The 17,454-nt window shown below is 47.6% G+C and overlaps 1 protein-coding gene across 1 annotated transcript in view; it reads right to left on the bottom strand.

The window, feature by feature from the left end:
- The window catches only part of RALGDS (ral guanine nucleotide dissociation stimulator), a 44,116-nt gene that overhangs the window by 2,334 nt on the left and 24,328 nt on the right, over positions 1 to 17,454 (bottom strand). The window contains exons 2-15 of the mRNA XM_029286744.1: positions 15,306 to 15,500; positions 13,360 to 13,553; positions 12,144 to 12,218; positions 11,423 to 11,616; positions 11,012 to 11,133; positions 10,378 to 10,593; positions 9,317 to 9,420; positions 8,080 to 8,164; positions 4,687 to 4,764; positions 4,252 to 4,338; positions 2,908 to 2,940; positions 1,411 to 1,532; positions 594 to 689; positions 474 to 510 (exon numbers count right to left, since the gene is read on the bottom strand). Coding sequence (XP_029142577.1) covers positions 474 to 510; positions 594 to 689; positions 1,411 to 1,532; positions 2,908 to 2,940; positions 4,252 to 4,338; positions 4,687 to 4,764; positions 8,080 to 8,164; positions 9,317 to 9,420; positions 10,378 to 10,593; positions 11,012 to 11,133; positions 11,423 to 11,616; positions 12,144 to 12,218; positions 13,360 to 13,553; positions 15,306 to 15,500 — 1,638 coding nt within the window. The remainder of the gene's footprint in view (positions 1 to 473; positions 511 to 593; positions 690 to 1,410; positions 1,533 to 2,907; positions 2,941 to 4,251; positions 4,339 to 4,686; positions 4,765 to 8,079; positions 8,165 to 9,316; positions 9,421 to 10,377; positions 10,594 to 11,011; positions 11,134 to 11,422; positions 11,617 to 12,143; positions 12,219 to 13,359; positions 13,554 to 15,305; positions 15,501 to 17,454) is intronic.

Raw genomic sequence — 17,454 nt, 5'->3', positions numbered from 1 at the left:
AGGAAAGGAAGGAAGGAGAGAAGAAAGGAAAGAAGGAAGGAAGGAAGGAAGGAGAGGGATGGAGGAAAAGAAGGAAGGAGAGGGAGGGACGAAAGGAAGGAAGGAGAGGGAGGGAGGAAAGGAAGGAAGGAGAGGGAGGGAGGGAGGGAGGGAAGGAAGGAAGGAAGGAAGGAAGGAAGGAAGAAAAAAGGAAGGAAGGAAGGAGAGGGAGGGAAGGAAGGAAGGAGAGGGATGGAGGAAAAGAAGGAAGGAGAGGGAGGGAGGAAAGGAAGGAAGGAGAGGGAGGGAAGGAAAGAAGGAAGGAAGGAAGGAAGGAAAGAAAGAAGAAAGAAAGAAAGAAAGAAAGAAAGAAAGAAAGAAAGAAAGAAAGAAAGAAAGAAAAGAAAGAAAGAAAGAAAGAAAGGAGCAAGAGGGGAGTGCCAAGCTAGACAACTTGAATCCCTCTTGGGCTTTTGACACACACACACACACACACCCCGATGCAGCCAGCCCCATTTCAACGACTCCCGTCTTTCGAGGAGGTCAGGCCGGATGGGTGGGCGGCTGCCGCCATTTTGCACCGAAGACCCTCTGGCCCCTCACTTCCAACTTACTCGCTCCACCGTTTAATGATGCCGGTGTTCTTCTTGGCCTTCAGCGTGTTGCTGGCTGATTCCGACAAGGGTTCGATCTCACACGAAAGGCTGTAGCTGAGAGCAAAGGGAGGGCTGTGAGCATTTGGCCCCAATTGTCGGAGATTTGGTCTGGTGGGTTAAGGCATCAGGCTGGAAAGCAGCAGACGCCGAGTTCTAGTCCCGCCTTAGGCATGAAAGCCGGCTGGGTGACATTGGGCCAATCACCAGGAGATTGGGAGTTCTAGTCCCATCTTAGACATTAAAGCTGGTTGGGTGACTTTGGGCCAATCACCAGGAGACTGGGAGATCTAGTCCTGCCTTAGGCACGAAAGCCGGCTGGGTGACTTTGGGCCAATCACCAGGAGACGGTGAGTTCTAGTCCCACCTTAAGTATGAAAGCCAGCTAAGTGATTTTGGGTCAATCACCAGGAGACGGTGAGTTCTAGTCCCGCCTTAGGCATGAAAGCCAGCTAAGTGATTTTGGGTCAATCACCAGGAGACGGTGAGTTCTAGTCCCGCCTTAGGAACGAAAGCCAGCTGGGTGACTTTGGGCCAGTCTCTCTCCCTCAGCCCAACCCATCTCATAAGTGTTGTTGTTATGGGGAAAATAGAGAGGGGGGGAAAGGTGTGTTGCATCTGTTTGCAGCCTTATTTGCAAAAACCATCCGCCGGCATGCAAACAAAGAAACAAATATTTCTTGGCTTTACGGTCCTCGTGAACAAGAAATGGAGGGGGAGGACGGGGGAGGGGGGGGGAACGAACCCAGAATAATCTTCCTTTGCAGCCCCCACTGACCTCTCGGCTTCGCTAAGCCGTTCCACCCCGTGAAACCAAGACCCAAACCGCTCGTCCTTCTTGAAGCTGTAATTATTGCAAGCCGACTGAAGCAACTTGATCTGGGCGATGACTTCGAACTCCTGCAAGGAAGAAGTGTGTGTGTGTGTTTACGTTTAGACAACACAAGAAGGGGGGGGGGAGAAAAAAAACCCTCCCAGAAACGTGACTTTAAAAGCAGCGGCTGCAGCAAAGCGAGGAGCGTGGATTTAACCAAACTCTCTGAGTTTGGTTGTCTGAGATGGTATAGGTTCTCCTGCTTAAGCGGGGGGTGGGGGTGGACTAGAAGACCTCTAAGGTCCCTTCCAGCCCTATGCTCTACGTTCTATGTTCTGATAAACTTATAATAGCACTGAATGCTAGTATAGTTACTATGGTAACCAAATGGCCATGATGGGGCCAATCTGCCAGAAAGACCTCCTCTAGTTTTAAGGTCACTGGCCCCCATCCAGTGTTAACTACCAGTAAAGCATCTAGTTGTGGATAAATATCTAATTGTGGATAAATATTGTGGTTTGAGGTGGGAACGGGCTTCCTTTCCCACTAGGCCTATATAGTGATACCTGGACACTCAGCGCTAATTGGTTCAGGGAGGGGCAATAAATACAAAAAATGATGAGTACCAAACAAATTTTTCCCACAGGGAATAATGTAGTGAGCCACAAGGCAGCCGACAACGACAAGAAGCAACGGAGGGAAACTCATCAAGGAGAGAAGCAACCTGGAACTAAGGAGAAACTTCCTGACGGTTAGAACAATTAAGCAGTGGAACATCTGGCCACCAGAAGTTGTGGATGCTCCAACACTGGAAGTTTTTAAGAAGACACTGGACAGCCATTTGTCTGAAATGGTATAGGGTTTCCTGCCTGAGCAGGGGGTTGGACTAGATGATCTCCAAGGTCCCTTCCAACTACTACTACTCTCGAAAAGGTTTTCGTGTGTGAAAATGCCGGCCAGTCAACCAGGACCTCTTCCGGGTGATTCCAGATTTCCAAGTTTTCCTCCCACACGTCCACGTTTGAGCCGTGGCCTCCCCTTTTCTGAAGATAATAAGGTAGTTCTCGGCTTATAGCTATTCGTTTAGTGGCCGTTCAAATTGCAACGGCATTGACAAAAAGAAACCTACGGGCGTTTTTTCCCACTTATGACTGTTGCGGCCTCCCCACGGTCAAGGGATCAAAATTTGGCAACTGGCTCCTATATACGACGGTCGCAGTGTCCTGGGGTCCCCGTTTACGACCTTCCAGCAAGCAAAATCAATGGGACAGACAGGTTCACTTAACAATTAACAGTGATCCACTTAAGAACGGTGGCGAGAAAGGTCGCAACCACCCAACTGTCTCACTTGGCCACAGAAACTTTGAGCTCAACTGCAGTCTTCAGTTGAGGATTAACTGCAGTGGCCCTTAAGTCTGGACAGTGGTAACAGCCACAACCACAATCACGCAGGGCTCTCACCTTCCTCCTTTTCTCAAAGTTGATCAGGCCTCCCTAAAAAAAAAAAAAGAAAAATAAATAAATCCTTAATATCCCAACTCAGCCTGGTTTTCAATTTCTAAACATCCAAGAGATGAGAAAGGTTTTTTTTTTTAAAAAAACACACATGTTCTGTAGCAAAGCAGAATCAACAACCGTACCGAGGATCGTGATGTATTTATTTGCATCCGGAGGCTAGATTTTTTTTTCTTCTTAAGGGATTCAAGAGGAATAAAATACATTTAAAAAGACAAGGAGGCAGATGGGATACGGCTGTAATGCCGGATATAAAACGATTGAAAAGTCTTAAGCAATAAGGCAGTAACAGATCCCAGATCCCAGGAGCGATCTTCGATTGCTCAGCTTGCAGGGAACAAAATGGGTGGACGTAGCTCTGGATGAAAAAGGGAGTTATCCATCGAAGAAATGTTCCTTTGTTGTTTTTCACGAATGAAGGCAAATATACGAGTCCCGGGATAATGTTGCAGGATCCAATCTGGGTCGGTCAGCGTTATCAGAAGTTTTTGTCTTCCGAGCTTTCGGATTTTTGGAGCGAGGGAGGACGCTAACCACCCAAATTGCGAGAACACAAGCGAGGAGACCCAAACTCACTGGTAGCCTCACATCGCAACGAACAAGGAAACACATTCAATTTCGCAGCAAACTAAGATTGTGGGCGGAGCAGGTACAAAAACAGCCTGGGAAATGATTGAAGCCTGGGGAATGAGCCCCTTGTCAATCAACAGAAGCAAACAACAGCCAACGACTTAACAGCCGTCCATCCACACCCCAATCAACAACTAAAGACCACACACACACACAAATTCCATGCACAGAATAGCTCAAAGAACACATTCTGGTGAGAGAGAGAGCTTATCCGAGGCTGGAAGGCAATTTTATTTTTTATCGATTGATGCCACGCCACGAAGAGAGAACGACTCTCGTGCTTTTCGTTATGCTGCCCAAGAGACCCCAGTGAAATAAAAAGTTAATATTGCTAAAAATGGAAGCAAAGAAAATCAGATGTCCACCAGGGGGCGCCGTGCTCTCTTTTGGCCTCAATCTGGGCGGAGCAATCTCCCTAACTAACCCACAAACCATGTTTTGTGCTGGTTTTGCAAAACCAAAAAAACCCCCAAAACACAACGACCTCCCCTTCACCCGAAGCATCAAATTTAAAAACAACAACAACAACAACAACATAAAGTCGGAGGACGGAGGCGACAAAAAACGCCAACATTAAATTGTGGCTTGCAATAAAAAGGGAGAAGGAGAAAGAGGAGGAGGAGGAGGAGGAGGAGGAGGAGGAGGAGGAGGAGAACCTACGTCTAAATAATCCTTCATGGCCGTGTCCAGCATCACCAGGTCGGTCAGAAAGGTGCCCAGGTAAGGGATGGTGCCTTGCATTACACCCTGGAATGAAAAAAATTAAAATTAGGAATATGAAAGGAGGCAGAGAAGCAGGAGAAAAGGATGTCTAGGGAGATTCTCAGTCATCCAGGTGAGGGTGCCACTCCCTCCTAGCACTGGTGATGTTACCTAGCTGGGTCATGAAACGTCTGCAAGAAAACCACCCCAAGGACCCCACAGTTGAACCCTGAGCAACAAAGATCCTCTGTTTAATATTAAAGAAAGGTGCCCCAATTTTTCTCCTCTTAGTCTCCTCCTCCTCCTCCTTCTGGATCCCCAGCACCATCTCATCCATCCTGGGAGCCTGGCTCGGCCAATACTTTTTGTTTTGTTACACTGACACACCCTCACCAATTCTCGTTGCTGCTGCTGGCGCTTCTGAGCTCTTTTGGGGTTGATTTCCAGCGTGGCAAACTTGGAGGTCCCTTCCTGGATGTTCAGGAAACAGAAAGGGAAAGAAGAAGAAGCAAAGATGAGTTCAACCTGTTTTGAATAAAAAGTCGAAGGCAAAACCATTAACTAGGTTAATAGATTGAGGGGGTCGAGCTGTTCCCCAAAGCACCTGAAGGCAGGACAAGAAGCAACGGATGGAAACTAACCAAGGAGAGAAGCAACCTGGAACTAAGGAGGAATTTCCTGACAGTGAGAACAATTAATCAGTGGGTGCTCCCTCACTGGAAGTTTTAAAGATGAGACTGGACAGCCGTTTGTCTGGAATGGGGTAGGGTCTCCTGCTTGAGCAGGGGGGTTGGACTAGGTCCCTTCCAGCTCTGGTTATTCTGCACGCCGAAATCTAGAGGCAGAATCTTAAACACACTTGGCAACCCTCCAGGCGTGTGGGCTCCGGAATGCTGAGAAATCTGGAAGACTTGAGTCCGGCACATCTGGAAAGGCCGGCCTCTCCCATTTCAAACAGAGGCCCAAACCTTTCGCAGCCGGCCCACAAAGGGGGAAAAATCTTCAAAGCGGATCCAAATAGAATCCTGCAGCTTTCTCGTTTTGGCCGTGCCAAATCAGAAAGCCGGGACACCTGTTCTTCCAAAGCAGCTCTCTCTTTTTTGAAAATTGCACGACGCAATTTTGCTGAGACTCTAGAAAGAGTACAGAGAAGAGCAACAAAGATGATTAGGGGACTGGAGGCTAAAACATATAAGGAACGGTGGCTGGAATTGGGGATGTCTAGTTTAACGAAGAGAAGGACCAGGGGGGACAGGATAGCAGTGTTCCAATATCTCAGGGGCTGCCCCAAAGAAGAGGGAGTCAAGCTCTTCTCCAAAGCCCCTGAAGGCAGGACAAGAAGCAACGGGTGGAAACTAATCAAGGAGAGAAGCAACCTAGAACTAAGGAGAAACTTCCTGACAGTCAGAACAATTAACCAGTGGAACAACCTGCCTCCAGAAGCGGTGAATGCTCCAACATTGGAAGTTTTTAAGAAGAGACTGGACGGCCATTTGTCTGAAATGGTATAAGGTTTCCTGCCTGAGCAGGGGGTTGGACTAGATGACCTCCAAGGTCCCTTCCAACTTTTTTATTATTATTATTATTATTATTATTATTATTATTATTATTATTATTATTATTATTATTATTATTATTATTATTATTATTATTATTATTATTATTATTATATAACTGAGAGTCAGGGAAGGGGGTCCCTCCCTTGCGTGGCTTCGATGCAACCCCCCTCCTCGACTTTTGGACAGCCTGAGTGGCAGGCAGCTGCTTCATTTACACGGGGAAGTCCTCGCAAGTCTGAAAAAGGGTCCTTTTTTTTCCCCAGCGGCATTGTAACTTCGGTCACTAAATGAACTGTTGTAAGTGGAGGATAAAAGTTTTGCCTCTCGCCAGGCTGGGAGGCCAACGTGAGCAGCTAATCCGCTCGTCATCCTGAGCTGTCTTTGCTCCCAGAAAGAGATAAGAGGCAGGGAAGCCCAGAGGTGAGACGTCAAATGTTTTTCTGGGCTTTCTTATCTTCCGCCCCCACCTAGCAGGGGATTCCTCGGCTGCCAACTTTGGGAGTTTCCTCTGAAATTAAGCAGACAGCCCAGATACTGGCTGCAAGCAGCAGCTCCTTCCTTCTGCTCCACGCTTGCTTTCAAGAGTAAAGAGCGAGCAAAGAACACTTGAGCAACTAGCAAACTTCTTCGCCAGCCTTCCACGCCCCATATTACAACTCGGCCCCCCGTCCGTCCCTTGAGAGTCGAGCTTTTAAAATAGGAAGGAGTCCAGCCATTGTGGCTTTTAGCACTCCTGCTGAACCCACACACACACACACACACACACACGAATATTATTTGTTATGCTCTCGTTCAAAGTTTCCTCCCTTCTCCCAGGCGGGCTCAGGCCGATGAGTCACCGGCATGTTTATATATTTGGAAGGCATTTGGGCTGCAGCACGTTCCTGCGAGAGAGCGGAGTCTTTACTTCTTGCAGGACAGGGGAAAAAAAAGTGCCTTTTGGGTGCCCCCACCCCACCCCAACCCTCCCTCTGAGAATGCAGAGGCTGTTTCACGTTGCAGTTCTTCCCACCTGGGAGAAGGCGAGGAGGATGCTTCCCAACCGGCACGTCCAAGAGACATGTTTGCTGTGGGTTTTCTGCAGGCGGGGTTTAAATGTTGGCGGCTTATGTATTGATCGGATTGATAAGGCAGCCCGACTCCATAGGAACTTTGCCCAGAGGGGAATAAGGGAGGCGTTGTGGGAAAAGACAAATGAAGCCCCAAGCATCCAGAGGAGTGAATGGAAGGAAGGAAAATTTCAAGGAGGGAGGGAGGGAGGGAGGGAGGGAGGGAGGGAGGAAGGAAGGAAGGAAGGAAGGAAGGAAGGAAGGAAGGAAGGAAGGAAGGAAGGAAGGAAGGAAGGAAGGAAGGAAGGGACTCCAAGAGTGAGTAGGAAAGAGGGATGGAGGGAGGGGAGCGAGAAAGGATATCTTCCTTCCCTCCTTTTCTCACTTCTTTCTTTCTTCCTCCCTCTCTCATTCCCTCTCAAAATTCCTTCCTTCCTTTGCATTCATACTTGAAATTTCCTTCCCGCCCTCTTTCAAGACAGTGAGAAAAAAAGAAAGAAAGAAAGAAAGAAAGAAAGAAAGAAAGAAAGAAAATGTCCAAAAGTGAATGGGGGGAGGGAAGGGAGGGAGGGAGGGAGGAAAGGGAGGGAGGGAGGGAGGGAGGAAGGAAGGAAAGGAGGGAGGGAGGGAAGGAAGGAGGAAGGAAGGAAGGAAGAAAGGAGGGAAGGAAGGAAGGAAAAGGAAGGAAGGAAGGAAGGAAGAATGGAAGAAAGGAAGAAAGGAAGAAAGGAAGAAAGGAAGAAAGGAAATTGAATAAAACCTAAAACCTAAACCTAAAGGAGGGAGGGAGGGAGGAATGAATTCTGGGATCAATGGAGGAAGGAAGCCCATCCATTCTAAAAATAATAAAACCAACAGCCACCGTCCCGTCTAACTCAAGACCTCAGGAAAAACCAGATTTTAACTGCCCTGTCACACCCCATCAGGGTGGGTACCAGAAAAGTTTTAAGAGGAACATTCCCAAGAGGAAAGGAGGCCACAAAGGAGGCCAAATTGCTCCCCCCCCCAAAAAAAATAAGAGAGCTGAAGGACCATAGACATTGAAGGAAACAGAGAAGAAGTTCCTGTTCTGTTTATTACGGGCCCTTCCTGACTTCTCTCCCAGTCTCCAGCCAAGCAGGGGTGGGGGGATACCCTTTTATTTGCCCCCCCAGCAAACAGCCACTTCTCCCCCTTACCTTAATAAGCAGCTCCCGACTTAAGGAGTGGTTGTTCTCATCCGAGAAGATTTCGGATAACTCATGAAACATGCGGCAGCTCTCCCTGTAAATGAAGGAACAAAAAAAACCCCAAAATCCAGTGTGAAAAATATCCTCGGCCACGTCTTCATTCCATCCAGCTCTCTCTCTTTCCCTCGAATTCGTTTAGCAGCCGTTCAAAGTTACAACGGCACTGAAAAAAAGGGACTTGGGACCCATTTTCACGCTTGCGACCGTCACGGCGTCCCCCAGGGTCACGCGATCAAAATTCAGACCGTGTGACTTAACAACTGCAGCAATTGACTTAACCAGTGTGGCCAAAAAGGTCTTAAAATGGGGTAAAACCCACTTAGCAACGGACATTTTGGACTCATAAGTCAAAGACTGTCTGTATAGATTTGCTGGCTGGACTGAGATCTGACTGCGGTTAAAACTCAACCAACCAACAACATCATCATCATCCCTGGCCTGAAACAAAATTAAGGAATAGTTACGAAGTTCAGGAGCATCAGAGTCTTGTAAAAAACATCTGCAAATATGCAAACGTAACTATCTTTTTTTCCGTAAGCAGAGCTACGATTGCAGCTGAAAATACAGAGAACCCTAAATTGCAAAAAAAATAAAAATAAAAAATGAATAGAAGGCAAATGTTTTGGTGGGCTGGATATATTGAAACATTTAACTGCAAAAGTCAATGTTTTTTTAAAAAACAAATGTTGATTTCTCTTTTGCAATTAAATGTTTCAATCTCCAGCCCACCAAAGACTTTGGAAACATTGTCTCAGGAAAAGGATTTTAATTTTGACAAATAACTCTGCGGGCTTCCCCCGTGTTGAGACTGGTTAGCTTTGTTTCCAAAACATTTGCTGTAGGTGAAAGTCAGCGCAGGGAGAGATTCAGTCCTTTTCACATGCTTACAATTGATCTGAACTAAAATCTCCATTAAAATTAGAGTTTCCATCCTGTTTGAAATTCCACTTGGCTGCCAAGCCAGCAAGTGGATAAGAAAGGAAGTTTTCGGGGAACCTAAATGCAATTTTCCTTTTATACTCTTCGGTGCAGTTTTCATTTATTTACTTGTCCGTTCAGTGGTTCGTTCGTTCATTCTAAACGGAGACGGTTAAAGAAGCCTCGGTGGGATCTTCCTGCTAATTCAAACCAGTTCTGAAAATGTCAACATTAAACCAGCATTTTTTTCCCCCCTCCTCTGACTCACCGCGACACCTCGTCCCACGTCTTTTTCAGCCGGTGAACCGCGTTGCACTGGAGAGCAGAAAGGATGGCTCGGAGAGAGGAGAAATTCTTGAGGATGCGGCATTCCTGACGAAGGGAGAAAGACAGGTGTCAACAGCTGCTCAGCTCTCTCCTTGTGCTGTAAGTAAAACTCTTCTCTGTGTCTCTAATCTAACTTCTCTGTGCTCTTTATCATCTGTTTTCTCTATCTATAATCTTGATCTACCTGTTTACCTACCCACCTGTCTTTTCTTTGTTCCTTTATCATCTGTCTACATCTATCTTCTCTATAATCTTTCTCATATCTCTAATCCGTCTTCTCTATCTCTAATCTTTCTCTCTCTTTCCCTCCCTCCCTTTCCTTCCCTATCACTTTTTTTCCTATCATCTGTATCTGTCTTCTCTATAATATTTCTCTATATCTCTAATCCATCTTCTCTATCTATACTTTCTTTTTCTCTCCCTCCATTCCTTCCTTCCTTGCTCCCTCCCTCCCTTTCTTCCTTCCCTTCCCTATCATTTTTCTTCCTTTCTTCTATCATCTGATTATATCTGTCTTCTCTATAATCTTTCTCTGTATGTCTAATCCATCTTCTCTATATATATTTTTTGCCTCCCTCCATTCCTTCCTTCCTACTTTTTCCCTTCCTTCCTTCCTTCCTTCCTTCCTTCCTTCCTTCCTTCCTTCCTTTCCTTTCTTTCTTTCCTTCCTTCCTTTCCTTCCTTCCTTCCTTCCTTCCTTCCTTCCTTCCTCTCTCCCTCTCCCTCCCTTCCTTCCTTCCTTCCTTCCTTCCTTCCTTCCTTCCTTTCCTTCCTTCCTTCCTTCCTTCCTTCCTTCCTTTCTCCCTCTCTCCCTCCCTCTGTCCAATCCATCTATTCATTCCTTTCTTTCATCCATCTTTTTACCACTTCTATCCACCCATCATCTATCTCCATCTATCCATCTGGATTTTCCACGTTCAGTTCTGACCCCTGCACAGCTATTAATTGTTTTTGGGGTTGTTGTTTTTTTAAAGAGCTAAGCCGATCGGATCCTTCACGTACCCGGGCGACTTCGACCCATCGCTCCACCACTCTGGCCCTCAGCTGGGGCTTCAGCGTCCTGTCCCCGAGGCAGGTGGCAATGACGCAGTTGGTGACCCTGTTGAACTGGGAGACGGTGGCCCGGATGCTGGGTGCCAGGTGTTCCTTCCCTTTCTTGTCCCGCTGAGACCAGATGCAACCGAGGCAGTGATAAGGCACCACTTTCTTGAAGAGCTCCTGGGTTGGAAAAGGTTAGGTGTCATGTGTCTGATTAACGAAACGCTTAAAAGGACTTTCAGGCATATTTTTTCCTAAAAGCATTTATTAAGGTTACAGAGACGTCAGTACGGCATGGTGAAAATGCTTAGATCTGGATTCTTTTCCATTATACATACATTCTAAGCATTTTTCCCCGCCCCTATTTTGGGGTCATGGTTCACATCTTCCAATTAACTTGGAAGATGTGATTTACTTGCGGTTTCTTTTTCCCCCCAGGCTTTCACTGTTGCCTGATTTAACTATAAAAATACCAGACAGTTCTGCATATTGTCAAAGCAAGAATATACAGTATTTGCAGCGTTGACATTAGGGGGATCAGCTCAGAGGAGACGGGCGGGAAGCCGACGGAAGGGCCAGCAGGCCTAGTGAGACTTACAGCATCCATGAGGGTGAACTGCTCAGCCGCCATCTCTGGAGGAAAGGAGAGGAACTCTGACTTGCCTTCGCTCAGTCCATTTTCCTGCTCTAACCTCAGAGGGCAAGTGGGATGATCCACAGCTGGAAGGGAGGAAAGCCAGGCATTAAGCAATGCCCGTTCTCACAACCGTCTTAAACCTTTTCTAGGTTCAGGCACGGGAGATGGCAAAGCAAACCAGGTTGGGTTCATACAGCTGTAGGAAAACTAACTCAGGTTTAGGAGGACCCAGGATTTGCTAACCAAGCACGACAGCTACTTCGTCCCTTTCTTCTCCTTTTTTTTTGACTTTTCAACCAACGTTCCGAGTCGAGAACAGGCAGCCTGAAGGCGGGGTATCCGAGGGGTACGGGGAGCAGCCCACTCACTCACCTTCCGTTTCGGCCTCGGCACGCTCCTGTTGCTGGAACTGGCTGAAGAGGATTCGCGCTCGCCTCTCCAAATCCGAGCCGGGGATATTAAGCCGGACGTAAATGATCAGCTGCTTAAGGCAGGCGTAGTCCGGAGGCTTCCGGAAGTCTTCGGAGTATTGATCAAGCCAGGCTCCCAGGATGGAGGAGATGGTGCTGGGGGGGGTCAAGAGAGAGGAGGAGGAGACTAAGAGGAGAAAACTCAGGACCCCTTTCTTTATTAAACAGAGGATATTTGTTGCTCAGGGGTCCTTGGTGCTCTCTGAGCTGGGGTGCTTTTCTTGCAGACGTTTCGTGACCCCACTAGGTAACATCATCAGTGCTAGAGGGAAGTAGGGGCTGGCTATATAGGGTTAACCATATTTTCACCTGGGAAATTTGGAGTGTCGTAGACCAAGCTAAGTGCAAAGGTGCTAGGGCATTCCTGGAAGTTTGGCACTCGGACAAAATCAGCCATCCACCAACACACAAACAACGTCTACACGCCATTGAGAAGAGACAATCAACAAGCCAAAAAGGAAACAAAAGGACTAAAACATGCAGAAAAGCAGAGATCGACACTAGGATTAATACCAGACAAACGATCAAGCGTCATTTTTTTTTTTTTTTGCAGGGGAGGGGGTTTAGAAAAAATCTTGATGGCTAGAAACTTGAAAGAGAGGCAAATGCGAACTGGCGCTTACTTTTTCAACTCCAGCTTCTCGTCCACCGTGTGCCTGGGGTGGTCTCCGTTGGCTTGGAGGTTGAACTTCCCATACCTGTAGAGAAAAAAAGGAGAACAGGATGTGCAGGCAAAACTTTATTTATTTTTTTAACAGCACACAGGAGCTTTTTGTTACGTCAGTGAAGTTTCCTGCTGCTTTATATGTGCACCCCTGGGAGATAAGCTTGGGCTGAGAGGTGGGGACTGGGCCAGATTGGGAAGGGGTTAAGATCCGACACCAGAAGTAAGCAAACATTTGGGGGGGGGGCCTGGAGCTAAAGCAATAACCAGTCGGACAAGTTTGGGGATAAACTGTTTCGGAGGAACCGAATCAGCTCCCTTGCCGAGGAGGAAGTGGTTTATGCCAACATATTTCTGAAGTTTACATACATTTCATGAAAGGATGGATGGGCAGGTGGGTAAAGGTGGAGGGAGAGGGGAAGTAGTAGTAGGAAGGAAGAAGAGAGAGAGAGAGAGAGAGAAAGGAAGGAAGGCAAGAGAGAGAAAGAAAAAGAAAGGAAGGAAGGAAAAGAGAGAGAAAGGAGAGAGGGAGGGAGGGAGGGAGGGAGGGAGGGAGGGAGGGAGGAAGGAAGGAAGGAAGGAAGGAAGGAAGGCTTCAAAGGTTCCTTCCTTCCTTCCCTCCCTCCTTCTTTCTCATTCATTTTTGGAATATCCATCCATCCATTCATCCTCTCTTGGAATTAATTTTCCTTCCTTCCTTCCAAGAAGGAAGGAAGGAAGGAAGGAAGGAAGGAAGGAAGGAAGGAAGGAAGGAAGGAAGGAAGGAAGGAAGGAAGGAAGGAAGGAAGGAAGGAACGAAGGAAGGAAGGAAGGAACGAAGGAAGGAAGGAACGAAGGAAGATGAGAGAAGGAAGGAAAGAAGGCTCAATGATGGATGGATAGATGAATGGACGGATGGACAGATGGACAGACAGACAGTCTTGCGGATTTTCTACCCTTTTCCCAAACTCAAATCCTTCCAAGATCCAACTGTCCAATCCACACACACACACACACACCCTTCCCAGGTGCTGGAGGGCAACTGCCTCTCCCAGGTCAATGAAGCCCTGAAGAACACCAACCCCTTCAGGTAGCCCACAGGAGAGAAGACCCATCATCTCCCTGCTGCTCTTTGTCACCGTGGCTCCGAGGTTCAAAGCAGAGCCTGTCTCCCATCAGGAGGGAGGAAGGATTACCGGTTGAGGAGCAGATCCAGGACCTGCTTGGTGGTGGCAAAGGCCCGGTAGGTGCAGAGGAAGATGGTCACGTAGGTGGAATCGTTGCCTTTGAACGCCGAGACCAGGTATTCCACCAGCTTCTCCAGGGTGCCGGCCTTGATCGTCCGCACTTTGCACGTCTCGTAGAGGTTTAAGGCTGACTCGTTCTCAAACTGCAAAAGGGGACAATCATGAGGAGGGGGGTTCCAAGGGCCGCGAGACGGAAGCCTTAAAACCAAGGACGTTACACAGGTACGCCTCAAATTACAACCGTTTGAAGTTACAACCACGCTGAGAGAATTGACCTGGGACTTGTCCTCGCACTTACGACCGTCACAGCGTCCCCATGTGAACGCCATTTGTAACCGTCCCCCCCACCGGCTTCCGACAAGCAAAGTCAACGCGGGAAGGCGGACTCGCTTTTAACGTCCGCACGATTCGCTTAACGACCGTGGCAAAAAAGAGAGAGAGAAAAAGGTCGTAAAATCTGACGCGGCTCCCTTAACAATCCGCCTTGTTCGGCAATGGAAATTCCGGTTCCAGTTGTAAGTCGAGGACTACCTGCAAGGCACACTTTGGTCCTACTCTGCAGGGCAGGGAGTGTGTTTAAACTGCCGGAGAGCCGTGCCAAAATCAAAGCAACGCCTTCGTTCTGACTCTCTGCCAACCCTATATTTTCTCAGCTGTGCTTGCATAGTTTGAGAAGAGAAAAACAACAAGCTCTTAATCTTTTCGGTCTCGTCAATATTCAAAATATTTGCCCCGGCTTCGCAGACGCCACCCCTCCGTTCCCTTACAAAGGGAGAGGCTGAACACCCAGCTTGGATGTTACCCTCCTTCCAGGGCAAAAGCCTCCATGAGGGACGGCCTGTTTTCCGCCGCCATTTGGGTAATAGCAGGAAGAACAGAGTTGGAAGGGACCTTGGAGGTCTTCTAGTCCAACCCCCTGCTCAGGCAGGAACCCCTATAAGCCATAGGTCCAGCTTATCAGCAGTAAAAGGAACAGGCTTCTAGTCCTCAAGACTGGAGAACGGGGGAAATCCAAATAAAATCCCTAGGAGCAGTGTTTTATCCATCCTCAATGGGGGCGCCATGGCTCAGCGGTTAAAGAGGCTGAGCTTGTCAGCTGGGAGCCCGGGTTCGAGAACTGAGTGCCGCGCGGTGGGGTGAGTTTCCGTTCCTTGCTCCAGCTCCTGCCCTAGCAGTTTGAAAGGATGCAACTGCGAGTAGATAAATAGGTATCACTTCACTGGGAAGATCACAGCCTTCTGTGTGCCTTTTGGGTATAGCCACGCTGGCCACGAGCACGGGAATTGTCTTCGGACAACGCTGGCTGTCTTGGCCAAGAAACGGAGGTAGGCACTACTCCTCGGAGTAGGACACAACCGGACAAGGAAAACTTTTACGTTAACCTTGCTTTCCCATAGCTCCTTTCCACCACGAGTAAAGGGAGCGATTTTTTTCCTTTTGTATCCATACAGGGAATTGGGCTTCCCTAGTATACGTGTTTAACTTTATTATTACTAATAGTATTAGCATTAGTGCATGCAGTCCTCATTTAGCGACCACAAAGGGGACCGGCAACTTGGTCATTAAGCGAAGTGATCCCTAAGCGAAGCCACAAAGTAATTTTCCCTTTGCTTTACAGACGTGGGAAATGCGAAGACTCGTGGCCAAGTTACTTTGCCGTCGCTGCGAATGGTCGCTAAATGAGGCCGTCGCGAACCGAGGACCCCCTGTATGATTATTACTGACTCCCATCCAAAGGGAACAATCCCAGCCTTATGGAAATACACAGAATAACCAAAGGGCAGGGGGTAACGGTATTCCGTGTCTGTGGAAAGATCCAATCCCCCCCCCACCTGTTTCTTACCACACCCCTGTAAGGTAGGCTGGTGTTCTCATACCCCAGATAAGGAACTTACCCCCAGCCACCGCTGGCCTTTGTTAGCTGTGTGATGGAGCTGAACTTTCCGGAGAGAAATACTGTAGATCACACCATCTTCAAACTCTTCTCCGATCTCCTGAGTTGAGCTCTGGAACGAGAAACGGCAGGAAAATTGTAAATCGAGGACTATCTGTGGGATCTCCAGGTTTGGGTTAAGATGGGGTGTCCCAAATTGCACAAATATGCCAACCCAAACATGGAGCAAAAGCGATTAAAAACGCAGCGGAGTATCTTTTTCCCCCTGGTGGTTTCTGAAATTGTGCAATTGTGGGGTTTTTTTTTCTTCCTTTCTTTTTTCCCCCCTCCTTCTTCCAAGCATTTAAATGTATCTCATTTCTCTTTCTTCCTCAATAGGGGCATTCTGCTTATTAAGCAGTTAAAACTCAGCTCTGGATTTCACAGAAAACTCAACACACACAAAGAGTTTGTTTCGTTTATTAAACCTTATACGCTGCTCATCTCGCCTAGAGACCGCGTTCTTTACCTCGGGGACATCGGGGGCAGCCTGCAACTCTACCTTTGCTGCAGGGGGAGGAGGATGGGAACTGTAGTCCCCAGTTAGGAGAGAAACACAACTGATCCTGAACAGGATTAGCTCCCGATCGGACGTTGCCATCCGGACTCTGCCACAGCTAGTGCCCTCTATACATGGGTTGGGACTACAATCCCCATCATCCTCAATAGGGCAGACTGATTCTAGGAACGCTTGTCCATCCGGGCTTTGATAGTAGCCGTTCTAACCGAAGGCAGACCGAATTAAAAGATAGAATTATTGAACCCCTTGCAAATTTAAGTGGGTTCCTTGTGATTCAAATCTTCCTGAAGCGGTTTAGGGCACACACACACAAAAAAAGAGTCGAAATGGCCCCCCTTTTGGTTAAATTCAGCTTTGGAAGGTTGTCGTGTCCTCCTGTTTACTGGGAAGTGGAATGGGGTGGCCCAGCTCAGATGGCCCAGCAATCGAGTGGGACTCACACACACACACACACACAACCGGTCATGTCATGTCATGCCAAACAGGGACAACAACGGACAAAAACACCAGCCCCACAACAAAGGAGAAAGAATCTAACGTGAATGTGTCAGAGCTGTCAGCATCACGAGAATGCTTTTCATTCCTTTGTTGATCTAACTTGGGTCATGCCTCCTTTGGTGCTGGGGGGGGCGGACTAGGTATGATCTCAAATGGGCCCTGACACCTGAGATTTAGCCAAATTTCTGGATCACTGTGAGTCCCCCCCCCAAAAAAAATCATCTTTTTATCCTAGCTTATTAGGATAATATGTTTCTGTTCTTTTTCTTTCTTCTTTCTTTCTTTCTTTCTCTTTCCCTGCCTTCCATCCCTCCCTTTCTTGTTTCTCCCTCCCTCCCTTTCCTCAAATCACTCAGAATATTTTCTATACCATCCTTCCTTTCCTTCCTTCCCTCCTTCTCTTTTGCCTTTTTCTCTCCCTTCTTTTCCCCTTTCCTTCCTTCCTTCCTTCCTTCCTTCCCTCCTTCTCTTTTGCCTTTTCCCTCCCTCCCTCTCCCTTTTCCCCTTTTCCTTCTTCCTTCCTTCCTTCCTTCCCTTTTTCCCTCCCTCCTTTTCCCCTTTCCTTCCTTCCTTCCTTCCTTCCTTCCTCCCTTCCCTTCCCTCCTTCTCTTTTGCCTTTTCCCTCCCTCCCCACTTTTCCCTCTTTTCCTTCTTCCTTCCCTTCCTTCCATTTTTTCTTTCTTTCTTCCAATGCGGAATTTGGGCCAGGGAAAACACACTATTTTGCTTAACGGCCTGCAAACCTCTGAGGAGCTTTCCACGTCCCTGAACCAAGTCCGCCTGTGCTTCACAGAGGCACCCAGTCCACAAGAAAAGCCATCCGCATTCTTTGCCTCACAATCAAAAGCCAGGATCTCATATTACTTTCCCTCCCACTGTCCCCGTTGCTACTAGATAACGCTGGAAAGCACTGCATAAAAGTACAATTTCCACCGACCAAAGGACGGGTTCGACATACTAATTCCTGTTTGAAAGCCACTGAAATTCCTTTTGTATGATTAAAAGCCTGACGCTGTGTTGCAGAAGAAATGCTGTTTTCTAAACCGCTCGAATTAAACATTCCTGCAGAGATCACATTCCAACACAAGCTGCC

Source organism: Protobothrops mucrosquamatus, unplaced genomic scaffold, assembly GCF_001527695.2.
Source record: "Protobothrops mucrosquamatus isolate PMUCROS unplaced genomic scaffold, P.Mucros_1.0 scaffold4798, whole genome shotgun sequence".
NCBI classification, from domain to species: Eukaryota; Metazoa; Chordata; class Lepidosauria; order Squamata; family Viperidae; genus Protobothrops; species Protobothrops mucrosquamatus.
The sequence above is the reverse complement of the archived record's forward strand: the minus strand, read 5'-3'. Positions and strand labels throughout refer to the sequence as shown.